General features: G+C 38.9%; 2 protein-coding genes across 3 annotated transcripts; one reads left to right on the forward strand and one right to left on the reverse strand.

Moving 5' to 3' along the window:
- Positions 1-454: 454 nt before the first annotated feature.
- On the forward strand, positions 455-8,307 carry car15 (carbonic anhydrase 15). Of its 2 annotated transcripts, XM_088618064.1 has the most exons (10): positions 455-577; positions 1,374-1,452; positions 1,824-1,978; positions 2,723-2,755; positions 3,391-3,561; positions 4,398-4,543; positions 5,176-5,268; positions 5,748-5,814; positions 6,961-7,127; positions 7,751-8,307. In XM_088618064.1, exons 3-10 carry the CDS (start codon positions 1,915-1,917, stop codon positions 7,955-7,957), a joined length of 948 nt encoding a protein of 315 aa, XP_088474190.1. In that variant the 5' UTR covers positions 455-577; positions 1,374-1,452; positions 1,824-1,914; the 3' UTR covers positions 7,958-8,307. The 2 variants fall into 2 exon arrangements, with proteins under 2 accessions (XP_088474190.1, XP_088474191.1); XM_088618065.1 differs by lacking the exon at positions 1,374-1,452 and having other exon boundaries at positions 479-577; positions 1,822-1,978.
- Positions 8,308-11,598: 3,291 nt separating this feature from the next.
- LOC148641603 (uncharacterized) lies at positions 11,599-13,225 on the reverse strand. Its single transcript, XM_088618063.1, has one exon. It carries the CDS (start codon positions 13,090-13,092, stop codon positions 12,073-12,075), a length of 1,020 nt encoding a protein of 339 aa, XP_088474189.1. The 5' UTR covers positions 13,093-13,225; the 3' UTR covers positions 11,599-12,072.
- Between the last annotated feature and the right edge of the window lie 2,822 nt (positions 13,226-16,047).

The raw sequence follows: 16,047 nt of genomic DNA on the forward strand, positions 1-16,047 counted from the left end.
TAATTTAAAAGGTCTTCTTTCAGCTCAAGTGCGAGTATACTGGTTATAGAAACAGAATCAATTACTGAGACCTCCAGTGTGTATTGGAATTTTGTCAGATGTATAGTGATTTTGAAAGCTAGCATATTAATATGTACATTTTGGGAACTATTGGTTACATAGTATTTATATACGTTTTTTTTGGGGGGGCTGCATTACCAAACTGTCTCTCCCGTTAACAGCAAGTAAAGGCCTTGGGCGATTTGATATTTCATAATGGCCACACTCGATTCTGGTATGGGCCAAGTATGATGGCCTATGAAAATTTTATAAAATGCAGTAAAAGGCCTTCGTTATAGTTTCCGTTTAAAAGAAAACGGTCTCGCGTTTCTTCCTTTTTAAACGGAACAGCATCGATCTCTCGCCCTCCACGCTCACCAGAAATTAACGGCCGTTAGGTAACGGCGGATGTGAAAGGATACCAACCAATCACCAGCGTCCGTTCTACTCTCTGACCAATCACGGCGCAGACAAATTTAAAAAAAACATCGTAGTCGAAGTCTTAACGATCTGTCGCTCCAGCCCGGCGAAGACGAAGGTGGGTAACCGCTCATTTAACATTACTTGCATGTAGAAACCTTTAGCAAAACGTAAACACTTATTTAAAAATGCATCGAAGCTATGATGTTATTTTTTTCAAAGTTTTTGTTTTTCGCAAAATGTCCATATACGATCCATGGATTTCATGTTTCACGGCTTTTTTGGTGCAGTTTAAAATTATTTTTAGCGCCTTATTTGCTTACCATTATTTTAAATTATTATCTGTAAATCGGTATAGGTGATTGAGAATACAGTACATCACTGGGGGGGTAAGAAAAATACAAGACTGGGGACCGGATTAAATAAAAAAAAAATTCTCTGCCCACACTACAGAAATACGCAAATCTTCCACTCGCAAATTTCTCAAGTGTAATTTCTCGTGTTTGGCCCTTTGGCGTTGACATTTGTATTTATGCAGGAACTGGGTCAGGATGAGGCTGAATAAATTCTCTGAATCGCGTTTTTTTTTTCACCAGAGATATGTGCCTTTTATATTATTCATACACATTGGATGCATTTTATTCTTTTGTGGATTATGCTGATCAGATCAATATAGCTGACCTCGGTTCGTGGGAAACTGGGGCGGGCTGGTATAATAACAATGTGCTTTACAAGGAAATTAATCAACCACGGTTGATGGTGAAATTGCATGATTTAGATCTCTGGTCCTTTATTTTAATTTCACCTGCCCAAATATAAATATTGTCCAAAAGATGGAACACACGGTCAGTTTGTCACAAGTCATCTGCATTAAACTTTTTTTGTTGTTGTTATTGTGATTATATTTGCCTCAGACTGGATCGCACCATTAAGTAGCCTGTCAATCCCGAATGCGAAATTGGAGGACATAAAAAAAGAAAAGAGTACTGTACTGTAAGTATTTCTCCCAGTCAGGCAGGCTGGCACTTCACACTGAAGTGTCTGAATACTTGCCGCATATACTCAAACTAAAATTTAACTGTAGTTTACCAACCGGTCCAACATGTGAGATCTGTTGCGTGGGATTATTTAATACATCTGGGGGGCGGCTTAATTTGAATAGCCGGGCTAAATAAACCGATTGTAATGAATATTTAGTGGGAAGCATCGTCAGCTTTTGCGTTGACTTACTGATTGTTTGGGAGGGAAAAAAAGACGGGGACAGCTTCTCGGGGATTTAACGGGACAGGGGAGACATCCGATGACTGAACGGGAGCTCAAAAGTGTATAAATCTCATCCGGTCGGTGCTGCGCGTTTTGCAGAGGAGGGGTCAGTTGAGAAAAGATTCTGGGAGAGGGTCCTGCCTGGACTGTTTGTTCCAGAGAAGGACACGCTGCCCATCTCCACAGGGCGCAATGGCATTGCGGGGCTCTCTGGTTCTCCTGGTGGTGTGTCTGGCGACGGGAATTGCAAGTGAAGGTAAGAGACAGGTGGTGAAACTCTTTTCACCTGCCTCCGTGTTAGTGCACGGGCAAAGCTTAGTTTAGCAACCTGTTCAAATTTGCATGCATTTGAATAAAACTCAAACCCGGTTTCTTGCTTTTCAGTTCATTTTTCATCTATTTTTAGGAAATGGAATTCTAGAACTTGTGAACTAGCCCCCTTTCCCCCTTCTTTTCTCAGTATATTGATTTCATTGTGTTATTTTGTTAAACACCTAGGCAAGAGAAGTGTCTAAATGCGAGCTTAAAGTGTAATTCATGGTCTAAATTTAGTCTGCCGCTTGAACACCTACACAAGAGCTGGTTTATCAGTCTACTGTGTCTACATGTAAATGAACTGCCTGCTTTATGATTTCTGACGAACACCATACCATTTTTAAGGTGTCAGGGAAAAGGAGTCCCGTTTTAGTCAGGATTCTGCTATCTCTCTTTAGACTTGTGAAGATAAATTTGTACAGCTCCTGTTAAGTTTTGTTTGACAAAAAAAACATTGGGAAGCAAGCCAAATGAAAGTCTGAAAGGTTTGTCTGCATTGCTTTATTATCATTCTGCAACATACAATACAGCTGTATACAAATACACCTACAGGCAATTTGTTAAATTCTAGCAAAACCACAAATGTAGAATTGTGTTTACTCCTCAAATGATTTTTGGTATTGTAAAAAAGACGGATTAAATGTATTCTTCTATTGACAGTGTTTCCTTTCTTGCTTCTGTTCAGGGGAATTCTGCTATGATGTTACTTCTGCCTGTGGTAAGTTAGTTCAATTCAGATTATTCTCAGTCTTAATTTTCAGTATTTTCACACCACATCCCTCTCCCCTGCTCCTTCCTGCCTCCCCATGTATTATATTCTTAAATAAATGATTTAGTTACAATTATAGGAAGGTCAGTATTAAGTATTACACAGGTTAAGCATTAAAAAGGCAGAAGTTCTGCAAGGATTAGAAATATATGTATAAACAAGTCTCTTGGTATTCCAGTAAAGTGCTAGACCAGTAGGGCTTGCTTTCAGTATGTGTAAATATATTAAGGGGATAGTTAACATGGATGTAGAAATAGTAAAGGTTTTGCTTAACTAGCATGTTACAGTTCTTTGGACAAGCAAAAGAGTAATGGACACTCATAGCACACTTTCAGAAGACTCTGGATAAAGCTCCTCATAAAAGAGTAAGTCTCAAAAGCCAAATACTGCTGGCAGCAGGGATTTAAGGTCATGCTTGGGTTTGGATTAAGAACTGGTTAATGGTCAGGAAACAGGATATAGAAATGTCATAAATGTTCTCATTAGAGTGGTGTAATTAGCGGAGCTCTTTCAGTGATACGCTTGCAATAACTAGAAATGCAGTCATTCATCTGAGCCAACATGTCCTCTTCTTTTGAATTCAGGTCCGAGTCATTGGCCAGATTTGGATTCTACATGTGGGGGGAAAGAACAGTCCCCAATCAATGTGGACCGTAAAGGATTAATGAGAAACAGCTCTTTGAATCAGATTGATTTCCAGGGCTATGACACAGCTCCAGAAGCAACATGGACAATCTCAAACAATGGCCATGCGAGTAAGTCATTTGATGAGATGGTTCATTTTGTAAACTAGATGGATAAATAGGAAGGAACAGCACATGTAGAAATATGAAGGTTTTCAGCTACTGTTTTCTCTTAATTTGGAATAGTTTTAATTTTGAGCTAGCACAGAAGATGTGCAGACTGTGCATTTAACCACCAAGATATGCACTGTGGTGCCAACAATTTGCCTGCTCTGTTAAAGAGCCTTTATTAGTTGATATTGGTTGAGCCCCTCAGGACCCTCTGCCTTAGGTCCCTTTTATGTATTAATGATCCCAAATTTTAGGAGATTAGAATTGGATGCTATTTAGTGTATATTAGAAGCCTTTCCAGATTAAAAAACAGACATGCCAATTCAGTCTTGCATTACATCACTGTTCGATTATGACTAGGATTCCCCAGGCTGTAGAGCCCAAGTGGCAGAGCGCCAGTGAGGTAGGATGATGGTTAGTTATCAAGGGTTGTCTTGACTCTTGGCCCTCTGAATTGCTGGGTGCCTGCCAGCTTGCAGTGACATCAGTGAAAGACACACTGCTCCTCCAGTTGGCAGTAACCCTCCTGTAAGGCACTATGGAGCTTACAGCTTGTCCAAAGATGAGTGGCCCTGACTCGTGGGCATGACGGAGGCATACACAACAGTGTACAAAAGTCTCCTGCGCTACAGGAGTCATTTTTGTGAGCTGACTCCCTAAAACAATTGGGAGCTCTATGTTGCAGGGTGAGTAGTGAAAAGTAATTTGCAGTTTCAATGCTTTTAAAAAAAAATGTCTTCTGCACTCTGTATTGTTGCCACTGCGTGCTGTTAAACTTGCCATTTACAATTTTGAAGTTGTAGTAACCGTAGGAGGTGAGATGCAGATGAGCGGAGGAGGTTTGCCTACGACATACAAACCGTTACAGTTCCATTTCCACTGGGGCAGTCCTGCTTCAAAGGGCTCAGAACACACTCTCGATAAGAAGCAATATTATATGGAGGTACTGTATACTTTTTCTGATTTTCTGGTAATCAAAATCACAGAAGTTCATTGCCTGGAGCATAACATTTAAAAAGCAATGTCATAAGAAATTTGTAAACTGTTTAATTCAGGCTTGCTCTTGACAAGCTCAGTTTATGTAATTCTTGGGCGACCACTGCATCAAGCCAGCATCAGCACATGCAGTAGTATTAGTCATTAGAGTCAATTTGTCATTGGATTTGTTAACCATTATTGATTTTTCCTTTCAAACACTTCCTAACACTTTCTGTTTTTTTCATTCATTAAATTAGCTGACTTGATTACTTTGTTTTTGAACATTAAGAATACCAACTTTAAGTAACTGTTCTAGGTACTGTACTTTTAAATATACAATGTACAATTAAGTACCTATAATCTTGCTACTGTATCAGTCACTTCATTGTAACTCCAGCACTTCAGCTACTGGGCATTGAATCCTCTGTATCTATTTAGGGGAATGATAAGGCAAGGTTATTAAGAGGTCAGACAATTTTTAATCTTTTGTAATGCTAATGTTATACCACTTGGTCATTTTTGCTTTCCCACTACAAAAATATTATGTACAGCATAGGAAAAGAAGAACCTTAAATATGTTTTTGTTTTCTTTTGCAGTTGCACATTGTGCACATTAAGTCAGAGTACGAGGACATAGCTAGTGCCTTAAGTGATCGAAGAGGTGTAGCTGTTTTGGGAGTCTTTTTGGATGTAAGTTCACAGCCTTTTAATATATTTCTGCCACTTTTTAAATTAATAGATATTCTATGTTTCAGTTGCATTTAATCTCATTCTGTGGCAAAGCTTTCTTACTGAATTTCCAGTTAGTATTATGGGTTAAAGATAAATGTTCACAGTAACTTTGGTTACAGAGGGTTAGTCACTTTTAGAAAACCATAAGCAAATTTTGTTCTGAAGCAAAGGGGATTAAAACTATTGGTTTTGGCAGAATATCAACTTTTTTCATGTACTAAACATATTTTAGATAACTAACGTGTCTTTACTTTGTTATAAGGTTATACAAATTTGATGGTTGGAAAAATGACCTGCAGTACCTGTTATTAACACATTTCAAAGATAAATCATATCTTCTAGAATTGATGTTCTGAAGAAGAAAATGGATTAGATAGCAAATGTGTTAAACCTTAAACAATAAATTTATTTCTGATTTTTTTTATTTTTATTTGCAGGTGACTGACACTGATAACGGTAACCTCAGTACTATCACCGATGCACTACCAGATGTTATCTACAAAGGTTAGGCCTGTCTTTACCCTGTTTCAGTATACAGCCGTTGTTTGTGAGTGTCAATTTGAAAATTGTCTGGAATATAATTGACCAAATTCAAGTAATTTATTCCCAGAAACCCTTTCGCATAGTGAAAATTTGTAAAAAGAAAATCATTTTCCATTCTATCTTATGGGGAACAATTACAAACCATTACGGACCCCAGAAACTCCACCACTACTTTTACTTTTTTCACCGAGAAATGACCAAAGAAACTAATTCTTAACATTCATTCTGTGGTTTGTGTTTTTAGTAATAAAAACACTGCTTACCTAGTTACATCATTAATCATACTTTAGGACAGTACTGTATAGTAACCCGTTCATTTGCTTTTTGTGAAATTACACACACACTCACAATTTTTCCAGCTTCTTAACACCTTTACGGTCCATGATCAAGTCTAAATCACAGTTTTTGTTCCACGAAAAGTAAGACTGCACAGCGAACACCGAACAATGCAGGAAGCACGACGCGGTGAACTGTATCACACATCTCTCCTGCTTCTCCGCAGGCCTTAGCTGGCTCTTACCCATGCTAGTTAGGGGAATGTGTTGTGCATACTCAATATGAAATGGGTCGTATGACACCCTCCTCTTCACTCTTTACATTTGGCGGAGGTTTTGAAATTTTTCTTCGTATTGCTTCTTCCTAGTTTCGAAGTTAGCTTTCGTTATTCGAAGGGTGCGTAACAATTCACATGCTTCATAAAATACAGTAGTATAGAATTTTCATAAAAATAAGATTCGTAAAAAGAGGTAAGGGTGTACTGGAGAAAATAAACAAGGTCTATATACTGAGACCTAGGCTTAATGAGTTCCTCCCCACTGAGTGCTGGTGTGTGGTGAGTGTACTGGCGCACTATGGCTGCCGTCGCATCATCCAGGTGAGGCTGCACACTGGTGGTGGTGGAGGGGAGACCCCATAACCTGTAAAGTGCTTTAAGTGGAGTGTCCAGAAAAGCGCTATATAAGTGTAAGCAATTATTATTATTATTATTATTATTATTATTATTAATAATAATAATAATAATGATAAAATGTATGTTTTTTAGCATACAACATGGTCCACATGCAGCGTATTGGTTTATCCCAACCTTTATTCTCATTTTTTTGGTAGGTTCTTCAAAGGATTTGCCTGCTACATTTCCGCTGGGTAACCTTCTCCCTCCAAAACAAAATCTGACCAGATACTACAGATATGATGGTTCCCTTACAACTCCTGGCTGTAATGAGGCTGTCATCTGGACAGTTTTTGAATCACCCATCAAGATTGGCCTGGAACAGGCAAGTTTAATTCTACAAACATTCATACTTTATTTATATAACATACTTTAGGCTCCGTCTTGATTTTTAACAGCACAGTGAATTTCTAATTCATATGGAGCACAATTAAAAATAATAAGCAATAAGCAGATGACATAATCCTTACTATTAATCATCATTAGTGATAAAAATGTATATAGAGATGAATTCTGTGAGTAGTCTCCATGTTAATAGAAGTGAAAGTATATAAGCTACACCTTTAATATATTGCGGCATTCATAAGCATCTGTGCATGAAGGTTTCTTGTCAGAATGCCATGAATTCCTCCTCTTCGCTAATTACAAATATAAGAGAAGAAGTGATTTGGCATAATGAACATCTGAAATTAAACTGAAATGACACTGGGGAGCTGCATTTCTCCCACTTATGATAAAAGTTAAATAATTATCAGGTTGTCATTAAAACATCTTTACAATAACTATTATAATAAATATAGTAATAACTTTATTATTTTGGTACATTGCAAGACTTTGATGTTGTTGATGAATGTGTATGTTTCAGATACTTGCAAATCGGATTTTTACTTTAAGCCAGATGTGTTTGGATATGTTCTCACCTCACTTTTGTTTTTTGCGCTCTTTTAGTACAAATTGTTCGCCGACACCATTCTTTCTACGGCAGATGGGGATTCATCCACTGAGAAGCTGATAAACAATTTTCGTTCTGTTCAAGAATTAAACAGTCGCACTGTTTATGCTTCCAGGGATGCTACTGTTCTCAGTTGTGGCAACATTCCACTGTTGAGCTTTGTCTTATCAGTCCTTCCATTCCTAGCTATGAGGCTGACTTAAATGTGTAATGTTCTTTTAAAATGTTTTTTAAAAATGAGTTCCCGTTGACAATACATGAGTTCTACAGTTGGGCAGGACAAAGAAAGTGTGCAAAGTTTACACATCTACAAATAGAGAATCTGTTTTTGAATCTTAAAAAAAGGTTGTATAGAAACACTACATACAGACCATTCAGGGTTTTTTATTAAAAAAAATATTTCAATATGTTTGCCAAGTCTAATTCTCAATGAATTAATATGTAATGATTACATTTAATGTTGTATTGAATTTAGTTTTTTTAAACTATTTTTAATGGATGCGATGTTTCCAATATGTGGAAATCTGAAATTAAAAGTTTGATTTCACTTTCATTGTTTGATTATCTTTGCTCAGCAGTCTTAACTTTAATCATATTACTTAAAGTTAAGTAATATTATAAGTAAGATTGTCTTTGTGTTCCTAGTTCCTAGTACTGCCCGCTCTTACAAGTGTGGATAGTAAAATACCGTAATTCTTTGTGTTTTGAATTGAAATCCCTTAAAGTCGGCAAACAAAGATGTTTTGTTTAAAACAGTGCTTTTAATTGTTTTCTTCTTTCGCGAGGATGTACTTACGTGTAGAAAATGGATAATTACATTGGATCCTAGCTGGGAATTGTATTTGAATTTCCTGACATTTGTGGCATTTCTGCTGGTGTTAGTCTTGTGCTGCAGTAGTGCCTCATTCAGCCACAGGAGAGATCTGTTCGTCTGTATGAAATAGATATCTGTGTTTAATCTCTTCTTTTACTTGTTTTTTCTCCTCCTTTTCAATTTAAAACATTCACCAAACTCATGCTTGAACTTGGTCTGATCAAAACACATCCCCTTTCCTACTGTGTCATGTCTCCACCACGTCCATATAAAATGTTATTTTTGCTTGAAATATGACTAAAAAGGAAAACCTTCAAAATGAAAAATGAATATTTGAGATGATCTATGATCTATTATTTTATTTTTTGTCCGTTAATTGGAAAGTTCTAAGAAATGCATACTTGATACTATTTTGGGGGTATGTTTTTTGTCTGCTGGAGTACTGTGATTCTCTAGAAATGAATGCAACATCCTGGTAAGCAGCAAAAAATGAAATCTTTGCCACTCAAGTTCGAATTACCTTTTTAATGAACATCAGTGAAATGGAGCAAGCCAGTGAAAGGAATTATTGTGTAACGGTGGCATGAATGATCGTTTTTTCTTTTCATTTAGAGATTAGCAAGATTTCCAATGGTTTAGATTTAGATTACAAAATTAATTTGTGTAACTAACGTGAGATTGTCATTGTGTGAGAGGAGAAATACAACTCAGAAGGCTGTAATTACATACAGAATGTGTTGTACTGTTAGGCCTGAGTAATAAACAGCATTTTTATTACAAACTGGGATAAAAAAAAGCTGTTTTCATATACTGCTTAAACGTTTGCTGGTAGTTAATGTTAGTCTTTTAAGCTAATAAAATTTTGTTTTCTTTAGTAGAAAACATTTTTCCATTTCATGGGTAAACTGGAGACTATCCCAGCAAGCAACAGTCCATCACCAGTCCATTGCTTGGGCATACATAGACACAGACACCCACACTCTCACACCAGTTTTCCTAGAAGTCATTTAACCTGCCAGTTTGTCTTTGGAATGAGGAAGGAAACCATTCAAATAGAACCCCAGGAACTGAACCCAGGGTCCCAGTGATACAAGGTAGAAGTGCTAACCACTGCACAATCATGCAGGGAAAACCATCTCGTACTAAATTGAGAGAACCTTCCCAAGATGTTTTTATTCTGTATTTCATGTATTGTAGAATATATAAAGTGAAAAGGTTAATATTTTGGGGGTACTACTGAGTGACATTAATATAAAGTGGCACCTGCATATCTTTCCTGAAGTAGGCATGGTATTCTTTTTTGTCTTTCTTTTTAAATGAAAGCTTTTTGTTTTTTAGTTTTTGAGAATTACCCACAAGCTTTTTGTTTTTTAGTTTTTAGGAATTACCCACACTCAATTATATGGTTTACGTATATCAGACATTCTGATTTTCTTGAACTGTTGTATGAAACATGATAATAGTAAACTAATCATCATCATTTGCTACTGGTGTTAATCCTCAAGACCGTAAACAGTCTTATTAAGAGAAAACTGAACTGTATTCCAATATCATCGACTATTAATATTTACCATTTAAATATTGAAACCACATATCGTTCAACTACCATCAATACTCTTGCAATAAAGCACAGCTGACAAGAATTCTGAGGAATGTTGCTTTCTGTGTTAAACATCCCTTCTGACGCAGATAATGCAATACAAATAAAAGGACATGGTAAAAAAAATGTATTATGCAAGTCCCTTTTACCAAAATGCACTGTATTTAGCTCATTGTCTGGTGATGCAGTTTGTTCTGGCCGGCCTTCTGTCTGACCTCTGACCTGCACAATTTCTGTGTGCGCCCCATCTTTTGCCTTTTCCATCTGGAGTTCAAAGCCCCTTTGTGGGAAAATGCTACAAGGCCTTTTAGAAAAAAAAACCCCAGAAACGTAGAGACTCTGGATTGTACTGAATCAGCGTGACAAGCGGTAGTCAAAGATATCACAACTGTTTTTTCTTTGGCTCATCTTAATCCCCTCAGGAAATACTCTGGCTAACAGGCTGTGTTTTGTAGCTGACTCCAGAAGCAAACGTCTTGTGCTTTTAAATGCCACTTTCTTTGTGGATGTGTTGAGCTGTACCTAAAAGCAAAAATATACGGTACAGTTTGCTTCTTGTTTTCAGCTTCTTTGCAAGAAATGAACTCTGGGCTTTGCCTTTTCTGGGCATTATGTTTACCTTGGAAAGGAAGTGGAAGTGTCTGTCTGGCTAAATTGGCTGCACTTCCACATTGTGTGTCCACTGTCTGCATCTGTCTCTTAGAAGTTTCAGATCAACAAATTATTCCCCCTTCCCCTCATTTTTTGTGCCTACCACCACAATCCTGTTCTCGAGAAAACAGGTCAGTTCAACAGGTTTCTGTTTTTTCTCCTTTGCACATCTTTGCATTCCTATGAATGTCTAAAACTACTGTGTAATGCGTAATGGCCTGTGTAATGTGCGCTGTTCTACCAAAAGCAGCTTCCATGAGGTGTTTGATTGTAGAAAATTTGAACTTGTTGAGTTCACTGCCTGGATCAAACTTAATAACTTTCTTCTCCGGTCTTACTTGTAAGATCCAATCCAAATTTCCTTTTGGCAGGGTTGGTTGCATTATTAACATGGAGTGCTGCCAATATATCCATAGGCAGTTTCTTAGAATGACTTTTAGGAGAGAGATTTATGTTTTACGGGAGTAGAGCAAACACTTGTATTTTGTGAATTCAAGGCCAATCCTATCTACTATATCAGTATGCACTCAGCTGTTCTGCTAAAAGACCCTGAGGTCACCCCCTGGGCTTTGTAACCAATCTCATGAGAGATCAGTGCTCAACTTTATCTTTCCACACTCTAATGTTCTATTAAAGAGATAAAAAAGTCAGCTCTGTCCATTTTCCCAGCAAGTCAATCAGCAGCAATGGAACTCACAGTCCCTTAGCACTGTTTCCCTTTACTAACTCTAAATAACTGAACCTTACTGAACCGCAAGCAATCAGGGAGAGGAAAGAAATTAAGGCTCAAGTTAAATGTTTTATGGGGCTTTTAAATCAACCACTGAAAGCACAATAATTACAGGAAAAAAAACATCTCGCACTTATCAACAATCAGTCATTACCAGTTTACAACAGAGTACGCCAAAAATTCGTATTTTTTCAAAGCAGTAATTTTGAAGGCTCTATAGAACGTATATTACATGGAAAAATAATAAATACCTGAAAAAAATGTCAAGTGTCAGCAATTTATTGTTTTGGGAAATAATTACATTTGTAACACAATTTTAAAGAGAAGAAAACTACAATGTACAATGTGCTGATATTTCTAAACTCTTGGCTCAGCTTGGTATAAAGGAAACAACTAACAAAATGTAAACCAGGTTTGCCGATGGTCACAGAGACTGACAGCAGAATGAGTCACTTAACGCCTGATGCTGTACCTCCTATCTGATCCAGCATCCCCTCTGTCAGCTTTCAAAGTCGGATTGCAATCAAGGGTATTTAGTGATGGAGCTCCCCAGCCGGGCCTTATTTCTAATCAGCTTCACTGTGTTTCCAATATTAGGTGGACATGCAGGGGGCAGGCCTGTGGTCTTGGACAATTTTGTGCTATGAGAAGCCAGAACATGAAAGTCCGGGGATTCAAGCAGGAGAAGGCTGCTGTACTTCTCTTTGGTTGACCCCAAAGTGTCTGATTTGGACCGGGGACCCAGGGTGGCCATGAGGGCTGTTTGAGGGGTGATGGTAGTCATGGTGCGGTTGAGAACTCGGTTCCGGCCAGGAACCAGTGACGGCACAGAGAGGGACTTGTGCTTGTTCTCCAGACTTCTCCCGCTGGGATGGAGGTGCTCTCCTGGATGGTTAATCTTCTGCAGCATGGTCTTCCAGGGGTCTGTACTTCTGGTTGTGACTAGGAGTTTGGACTCCAGGGTTTTCATGGCATTGTCGCAGTAGGCCTGCATCTCTGTGCGCAACTGAGCTATTTCCAATTTAAATTCCTTCCTCAGCAACTCTGCGCTGGCCTGCAGTTCCTCTCTCAAAGCAGCTACTTCTGTTCCCTCCTCACAGTCCTGTTGACTGCTGCTGCAGTCGTCTTCCTCCATTACTCCACTCACAGCCTGGTTTGTCTCCTCTAGCCCTCCGTCCCCTCCTTTGTCCAGCTCTCCCCGGGCGACCCTCTGAATGACATCTAAAATCCCTCCCCTGTGGAAGTCCACACCAACCTGAGCTCGTATCTGCTTCCGTACCTGAGCTAAGAGCGATTGCATTCTCACCTGCTTCATCCCCTGAGCAGGATCGCAGTCCTGGTTGCTCTCCTCTTCGGCGCAAGGCGTTGGCGGTTTGTTTACCTCGTAACCGGACTCTGCCTTGGAGGAGGAAAGTTGCTCTGGCTCCTCAGGGCCGGTGAGCTGGTCTCCTCCAGTTTCTGCTCCAGCCTGCTCATCCGTTTCCTCTTTCAGTTGCTTTTCTGCGTTTGTCTGAAGCTCTTTTTCACTATTGTCTGAGGCCATGCTTTCAATACAGTGAATCTAACAACCCTGAACTTGTTTCCTTCTGAAAGGCTAGTCAGTGATCTGCCTGTAAAGACTTCAGGTGCATCTCCAGTCCCAGAAGGGCTTCCCTGTGTCATCCAATACAGATAAGCTCTGGGCCACAGTGACTCTACCTCTGGTTTGCTTAACAAACACACCTGTGGTTTGAAGAGGCTGGCTTTACATTGCCTGGGGCATATTTTTGCACAATCACCTTTACTAATGAGAACTCCCGGCTTGCAAAGGCAAGAGGATCTGGTATTTACTTTACTGAGGTGAAGTAATATTTATATTACTCTCCACAAACAGATAAGTCTTTTCTTTGTGCTACAACCTTAGGACTGTCCCTATGCTCAGACTACACCCTAAGTATTAGGAATGTTTAATTAGTTCAGTGGTAATTTGTCAAGGCATTAGTAGTTTCTTGGCATTAAATAACTTATTCATTTTCAAAGAATATTTTAGCAGGAATATATCCCCTAACTGGTGAGATGCACCTTAAATAAACTAGAAGACATTTGAGCAAATTATTAATAGTAGTTTAGTTTTGGGGAGCTTCACAAACACATCAGATCAGTTTTGTAACCTGTGTGAAATCCATGGATGAAGGCTGACATTTTAACATGGAAAAGATTAAATGTTGTTTTCTGTGCTCCTGCGTTCCTCTGCTTGTGGCTCAAGGAAACAGGATGTACGGTCAGTCCAAGTTCAATGAAAAATGTGTGAAGTACAAAATTTACAGTTGCACTGTTTGAAAAAGATTGATTTGTTTTTCAAAATCCCAAGGTGATTCATAAATGAAAAACAAAAGATCTGCAAAACATTTGAAGTGATTTTTTCATATCCAGCCAAATAACTGTACTTTAATTTAATGCAATGTTGAATTTTCAAAAAATGCAGCTAATTATCCTTAAAGCGGACAGTTTTTTCTTAAGCTAATGCCATCATTACATGTCTTAATTACTTCTCTTGATACCTCACACATAACAAGAAATCTCTAGGCAGTGTTACAGAAAACAACCCCCCTCAGAATTGATTCTAAAGGGAGCGTTTTCTCAAGGAACATTGTTAATGAACGTGTACATTTCCACAGGCCTTAGTTTCTGTTTAGGTTTTTAGCATGACAAGATGTTTGGGACACATTTCTGTAAGGGATGATGTCCCTTGCCAAACTTTATAACCTCTTTTCTTGGCACAGCGTACACAATCATGTAAATATGAGAAAACAACGTGGAGTGTTGTTGGTTTGTTGTATTTCATTTTCATTTTGAGGTATAGTTTCAAATGTACCCACATAATTACACTTAAAATATGTGTTATCATACAGTATGTGACCAAAACCTGCATGTTTATTGTTCAGGGATAAACTCTCCATAATATTAATTTAAGGCTCTAATCACATATACCTAAAAATGCTAAAAACCCTTGTGTTTCACTATGGCTTCCAGTAGCTTCAGGACTGACCTGTTATAGAATATATCTACAGCCCAGAAGTATATTTGAGACACTAACCAGTTTGGGGTCTTAGTATTTAGTTGAGATTCTACATCAACCCCTGTATAAGATTGTCTATCATCTGTTCATATTCTTTATTCCTCAGTAAGCACTTGAGAAATTGACGGCAAGAGGGATAATAAAAAAACAAACATGGCAAAATGATTAAGTATTTAATGGCACTATAACTAGGATTTTAACAATAATATCATTGCTTAACATGGGTTTTCACAAGATTCGTCTCCATCTACCAGTTATGTGTCCGAAACGGATTTTTTAAAATGAAAATGGAGTAACGGCTCTGATGTGGATTTAATCAGAAAGAAACAGTGTGTTAGAGTCTACGTGTGCTAACTGCTTGTCCTGTAATTGTGATTATACTGCACAAGCATAGCAACATTAAAAGACTGCCTCACATCTTAAAGTCCAGCTCTGAATGACCTTGAACAGCCCTCCCTGACAATTCCATCTCAGCTGCTCTGTGTCTCTGCAGCACAGCCAGTACGAAACAGTGTAAAAACTCCACTGCAGATGATGTGATATTTCATATTTTGTGCTGCCACTTCATTTCTATGGTATCATGTTTTGTTGCCTGAACACAAAGCCTATTCATTGCAGAAGCTGGGAGGACTCTGGCCAAGGGCTGCTCTGTAACTTTCCATGCGGGCCAGGCTGACAGGGCACAGTCTCTGAAGGCTGGAGTGACAGCACAAGACAATCTGATCGGAATAGCAATCAGTTACCTTTGCTGACAGCAGGCACAAGATGCAGAGGGCCTAGCCAAGACACACAGACCTGACAAAATTCCCACAGGCCTCCGCATGTGATGTATTCAGCCTTGTCTTTATCTCTTGTCAAGAGACTTTAGGTTCGGTGTGACGAAGTGGCTAAAGGCAAACTAGTTTTTTCAAAAAGCCTGGTTGTTTGTTCGCTTTTGCCTGACCTTAGGCTGAAAGGGGTTGTTTAGTTTTTTAAATTGTTTAGTTAAATTGTTTGAATTTCTTCATTTCTTCTCTTGTAGCTCAATTGGGCCCATAAGGGGACTAGAAATCAGGACCATAACTCATGGGCGCATGCGTCTTGTGGCAATCCAACATCATCCTTTCCAACTGCCAGACCCCAGCTCTAAGAAAACACCGTCTGAAAAAGCTCCTGATCAGCTTAACGGTTAAAGGCGTGTGGTTCGAGCACAGGGGGAGGCCTGTGATCCAGGAGTCACAGGTCTGAGCCTGGGCCGTGTCACTAGCTGCCTACAAGTAGGAAAGCCCTAGCAGAGGAGCGCAGTGGAGACAGTGGTCCAGGGTCCCCTGCATTTCCACGATTCACTGACCCCTGCAGCCCCCGGGGCCCCTGGCGCTGGGCTGTGTGCCTGCAACAAGTTAAACGACAAGGGGATCGAAGGTCAGTGACGATCGCCTGAACTTCCTCACTCTCAGCGTG

Source organism: Lepisosteus platostomus, chromosome 24, assembly GCF_059453375.1.
Source record: "Lepisosteus platostomus isolate fLepPlt1 chromosome 24, fLepPlt1.hap1, whole genome shotgun sequence".
Taxonomy (NCBI): Eukaryota; Metazoa; Chordata; class Actinopteri; order Semionotiformes; family Lepisosteidae; genus Lepisosteus; species Lepisosteus platostomus.

What these genes read in the sequence shown, in the direction of transcription:
- LOC148641603 (XM_088618063.1), bottom strand. Translation starts at nt 13,092, where the DNA reads ATGGCCTCAGACAATAGTGAAAAAGAGCTTCAGACAAACGCAGAAAAG.
- car15 (XM_088618064.1), top strand. Translation starts at nt 1,915, where the DNA reads ATGGCATTGCGGGGCTCTCTGGTTCTCCTGGTGGTGTGTCTGGCGACG. An exon ending in GACGGGAATTGCAAGTGAAG is followed by an intron (nt 1,979 to 2,722) that starts GTAAGAGACAGG and finishes GCTTCTGTTCAG; the next exon opens with GGGAATTCTGCTATGATGTT. An exon ending in TCAAGATTGGCCTGGAACAG is followed by an intron (nt 7,128 to 7,750) that starts GCAAGTTTAATT and finishes GCGCTCTTTTAG; the next exon opens with TACAAATTGTTCGCCGACAC.